Genomic DNA, 5,125 nt, shown 5'->3' with positions numbered 1-5,125 from the left:
GTGTGTGTGTGTGTGTGTGTGTGTGTGTGTGTGTGTGTGTGTGTGTTTTGGGATAGAAAATATAGACACGTGCCAGCAGAGGAAGGGCAGACCCCTTTCTGGAAGGTTTCTCACCGGCCTAATGCTGGGAGGAGGTGACTAAGTGGACAAGGGGCTGGTCCGGCCAGTCTCACCGTCGTGGACCAAGGCAAATGGCCCAGATGTTAGCAAAACACAAGGAACGAGTTCCTGCCCGAAGCCCCTGGCCACGCCTTCCTGGGCTGCGCACAATCCCGGCCTTCCTGGAATACCGCAGTTTCTGATTCTAAAGTGACCAGATGTCCCGCTTTTGAACAATTTGTCTTGTGTCCCGCGGCGTTTTAAAAAAGTCCCGGTTTGGGGAAAGAATGCATGACAAGCTAGGGAACGGCAGGAGAACAGGAAGACGAAAGTTTTAATCAAGGAACACCCCCCACCCCGGTCAATAGTGTCACGCTTTTTTTACATTTTACCAATGTTAAAATCTGGTCACCTTATTTGCCCGGTCTCCCAGTTTGCCCCGGGCTATTTGCGCTGTGCCTGGTGGGACAGCTAGCGGGTGACCTGCGGGCCACGGCAGCGGAAGGTGCTCTGTGCAGTTCAGTTTATCTGGATGGCACCCCTTGGGGCAGCACTGTGAATGCGGAGCAGCTGGCACCCTGGACATTGGGTATTCCACACCTGCGTGTGGGGGGAGGGTAAGTGGGCGTGCTGGGAACCCTGAGAGAGAGTGGATGCTCTCTGGGCCCCGCCCTCCTACAGGCCCCGCCCCTCGGTGTTCCAATGCCCCTGTGGCTGGTGGTTCAGGTCTTCACACCTGGTGCTCTTCTGGAGGGACGGATGGCGCTGGGTTTGGGGGGGACGGGGGGTGGGGGGGAGCAGGTCACTCCACTCTTCCCTCTGGGCCTCCGAGAATGGAAAAAGGACCAGCCAGGTCCCGTGGGCCCACGATGACATTTTGGAGGCTGGTCCGCGGGGAAAGGACGCAGGTTAGGGACTCGGGAGACCACCACTGACTGGGATTCTCGCTGTCTTTCTCTCTCCGCAGGTCAGGGCAACCACAGGGAGAGCAGCCCTTTCCTGTGCCCCTCGGAAGCGGCCAGAGGAAGTGACTACTATGACCGGAACCTGGCCCTGTTTGAGGTAGCCGCAGAGCCAGTCTGGGCCCCAGACGGGCAGGCAGGTTGACAGGCAGTGGCCTGTCAGGACCCACCCTTAGCTTAGCCGGCAGGCCGGCCGGAAGGCAGGGGGTTGCGCCTCCTCCCGTCTCCCCTTGTTGGCCTCGCCGGCTTGCCAGCCAGACTGCTTTTAGAGGCCCGTTGAACCTCAACTGCTTACCCAGAGACCGCTCACCAACCATGCCTCCCCTAGTGCCCGTCACCCCTGCCGTCTCTGCATGCCTCAGCACATGGTTTTCTTTCTCCCTCGGGACCCCGACAGCTTCTCCCAGGTTCCAGGCCCTGCCTTCCGTGGGCCCCTTTGTCCTTCCTGTTGCTCCTAGCCCTGCTTCCCCACCCCCGACCTTATCCACGGAGGCCTGTCCCTTCCCGCTGGTTCTGCCCCCTCCTTCTCAGTGGACCCTTCTTGGGAAAGACAACCTTAATCTTGGCCCTTTTCCAACTGAAGCTCAGAGGTCAAATCTGGGCTTCAGACATGATTTCGGCCCTTGACCTCTGACCTGCACATCCAGCCACCTCTTGGGAGGTCTCCGAGGCTACTCAACCTACAGGTGCCTTAAAAGATCCGTGTCTTCGCCTCTCTCTCGTGTGGGGACAGCGGGAACTGACAGAGAAAGGACAGTATGGTTAGGAGGCAGGTCGAGGCACGTGGCTGGAGAGGCCAGAGGAGAGAGCTTGCTGAGCCTCCGCTCAGCATTACTGGTTGTAAAGGCCTTGACCCGGCCCCACCCAAGGGTGGGCTGGGGAGCCAGCATCCCACAGCAGTGCCTTGGCTGAGTTTCTTACAGGGACTGGGGGGTGAGACCATCCAGGGAGAGAGGGATTTGGGCAGACCCCCTTTGGACTTCATCAGTCACCTCGGGGTGACTGGGGTGGGCCTTTCTGAGGGGCATGCTACATGCAGAGGCACGCCTGGTGGCCCAGGCATCGCCAAGAGGCAGCCGGCAGAGCGGGCTGGCAGGTCCCAAGGATGAAGCGTGCCAGCCACGCCTGGCCCTGCCCTGCCCACGCTCCCCTGGGGCAGATAGTTTTCACAAACAGGTTACCAGTGATTACAGCCAAGCTGAGGCCTGCAAAGCAGCCTTTGAGCGCCGCGTGCTGGGGTGTGGCCCCTGCAGCGGCTAGGACTCCTGGTGTGGGCTTCCCCAGGCAAGAGCTGGGATCAGGCCCAGACCTGCCTCGGGGCTTGGCACACCTGGGTCGCCTGGCACAGAGCTGGCCTGCCACCAACCAGCCCTGCGGTTCTGTTTACAGGAAGAGCTGGACATCCGGCCCAAGGTGTCATCTCTCCTGGGCAAGCTCGTCAGCTATACCAACCTCACGCAGGGCGCCAAGGAGCATGAGGAGGCCGAGAGCGGGGAGGGCGCCCATCGGAGAGCGGCCAAGGTGAGCTGCCCCAGGGACGGCAGTGGGTGCCTGCTGGTGTGCTAAGCATGGAGGGTGCACTCCCACCTCCGAGGTTCAAGCACGGGCCGAGGAAGCGCTCCTGGGATCAGGAAACCAGGGCGGCCCTCGGCACTGATAGTGGCATTGGCAGCTGCCCTTGGCTCTGCCACTCTGTGTGCCAGGCCAGGCTCCGCCGTGGGGCCCTGGGCCATCGTCACAGGCACGCCCACGCGGCAGGTGGTCTTTACCCCCAGTTTACAGGTGGGGAAACTGAGGGCTGGAGAGGTTAAGAGCTCGCCGGGGGTGACTGGTTTTATGCGTTCCTTCGGGATGGATATGGAGCCTGGTGGCACAGAGCATTCGACGCTGCGTGGACCCAGGGTGGCCCTGGCAGAGTCCTTCGACGGCCTGTGTTTGTGTGTGTGTGCGTCCGTGTGCGTGTGACAGGAACGTGACCTGGTTCCTGGTCCCTGGGATCCATCCAGGCTGCGGGCCCTGCAGCCTTCCTCTTTCTTTGGAAAGACTGGCGTGGTGACGTAACTCCGCTCCTCGGGGTGACAGGGCTCAGCGTCCCTGACAGCTGGAGGATGTTTCCCGGGGTGTTTGGTTGGAAGGACAGAGGCCCTGCTGACATTTGGGAAGCACTCGCCACGGTGCCCTTGTCGAGAGTCAGGACGGGGGTCTCTGGGCAGAGACCAGGCCCCCCGCTGCAGCTCCGCTCCTGAGATTCGGGGCCTATCGGGCAGGCTGAGGAGGGAAGCGGAAGTGTAGCCTGACCCAGGCTTTGTAGAGCGGGCAGCCAGGGCCTGGCCCTGGTGGTCCACGGACCCTCACCCCATCTGGCTGCTTGGGTTTTTGGTGCCACATTCCAGGAGAGTGCTCTCTGTTTCATCCAGCCCTACCGTAGGGGGACCCCCTCCCTCCGAGTCCCGCAAAGCCACTGCTTATGCCTCTGGTTTCCTGAGTCTTGCTCACAGTCAGTGGCAGGACTTTGAGGTGAGTTCTGGAGGCCGGTGGCTGCCAGTGCAGAGTTCAGTAGGAGAGATAGGAGGAAGCCTGGGCTAGGTGGAGGGCCGGGGTCCCTGGCCTCATGGGGATCCCTGAGGATGCTGGGAATCAGCTCTCCGGGGCTGCTATTGAACCAATTCTGGCTCCTGGCGACCCTGTGGGTTTCCGGAATGGCAACTCCTCCCGAATGGAAAGCCTCGTCCTTCTCCCTCGGGCATCTGGTAGTTTCACACCACTGACCTCGCTATTCGCAGCCCAATGAGGATCCCCCTCCACCCCAGGGCTCCCAGGGGGAGGCTGGGAAGAGGGGGCTTTTCTGTGGCAGAAGCAGAGGCCTGAATGAGGCCACCAGGCATCCGTAGGAAGCTGGGGTATGGGCTCCAGAGCCGTGGCCTCACCCCCGAGGGTCTGGGCAGGGCTTCAGAGAGAGACGGCTGGGAGCAGGAAGGGCGGGTCTCCACCCAGACCATGCTGAGCCCCAAAGTCGCTGTGGCCTGGAGCCGCCCAGCTGACCTTCTGAATCGGCCCGTGGTTATTTGGGGAGGCAGAAGCCATTTCCGGCCTGGCCTTTTTCCCACACGGCCCTTTCCAGAAGTGACTCAGCCTGGGCTGGGGTGGAGCTGGGGTCCCTTGCCACCACTAGATGGGCTCAGCCCAAGTCCAGATGAGATAGGCTTGTCCCTCATACTGTGCCAGACAGCTGGGGGGCTCCGCTGAAGTCCCGCCCCAGGCCTGGACTCTTCGCATGAGTGCCTGTAAGGACATAGTTCTCGCCGAGCTCTGTTGGGACCCCTTGTGGAAGCTGTTAGACTCCTGGGCTGCGGCATGGGTGCTCAGGGGGGCCGGGACTTCCCGGTGGCATTCCTGCCCCTGTGCCCAGTGGCTGCCCAGGCCCGCTGGCTGACTTCTGCCCTGCCCTGTGTGTGGCTTCTTGGGGGCTGTGATCCGCAGGGTCAGCAGTTCAAAACCACCAGCAGCTTTAGGGGAGGACGTCTGGGCTTTCTACTCCCGTCGACAGTTAGTCCCGGAGACGGACGCACAGCGGGGCTGCCATGAGTCAGCACTGACTCCTTGGCAGTGAGTTTGGTCTTTTTTGGGTTGGTGCTCAGCTTCGGGGAAATCCCGCCTGGCTCACACTCGACCCCTTTCTCACCTGCTCCGAAGGCTGTCCTGCACTCTGCGGCAGGCTTTCCCCAACAAGGAGTCTGCTGGCCAGGGCAGGAGCGGGGACAAGCCATGTCCAGGAGGCTAGGGAGCCCACGTTATTTGGGGAGGCAGGGGGTTCAGCTGCGCTAAGCTGAGAGGTGATGGGCTCGGACTGGGGGTCGAGCCCCGGAGCCAGGACCGCACACTAGGCTACAGGATGAAGTAAGAGGCTTGCAGACAGCATAAGATATGAGAAGAAGAAGAATGTATCATCAGGGTGTCACCAGGGTGGGAGGGAGGAAAACAGAGGAGCTGATGCCAAGGGCTCAGGCAGAAAGGAAACGTTTGGAAAGGTTGATGACAACATATGTACAAGTGTGCTTGATAAC

General features: G+C 61.1%; 1 protein-coding gene across 1 annotated transcript in view; it reads left to right on the top strand.

Moving 5' to 3' along the window:
* The window catches only part of SLC12A4 (solute carrier family 12 member 4), an 18,740-nt gene that overhangs the window by 2,470 nt on the left and 11,145 nt on the right, over positions 1-5,125 (top strand). The window contains exons 2-3 of the mRNA XM_045293589.1: positions 1,067-1,161; positions 2,451-2,582. Of these exons, the coding sequence (XP_045149524.1) occupies positions 1,067-1,161; positions 2,451-2,582 (227 nt within the window). The remainder of the gene's footprint in view (positions 1-1,066; positions 1,162-2,450; positions 2,583-5,125) is intronic.

Source organism: Echinops telfairi, unplaced genomic scaffold (genome assembly GCF_000313985.2).
Source record: "Echinops telfairi isolate 266 unplaced genomic scaffold, ASM31398v2 ScPeMD7_2291;HRSCAF=2852, whole genome shotgun sequence".
In the NCBI taxonomy this organism is placed as follows: domain Eukaryota; kingdom Metazoa; phylum Chordata; class Mammalia; order Afrosoricida; family Tenrecidae; genus Echinops; species Echinops telfairi.
The sequence above is the reverse complement of the archived record's forward strand: the minus strand, read 5'-3'. Positions and strand labels throughout refer to the sequence as shown.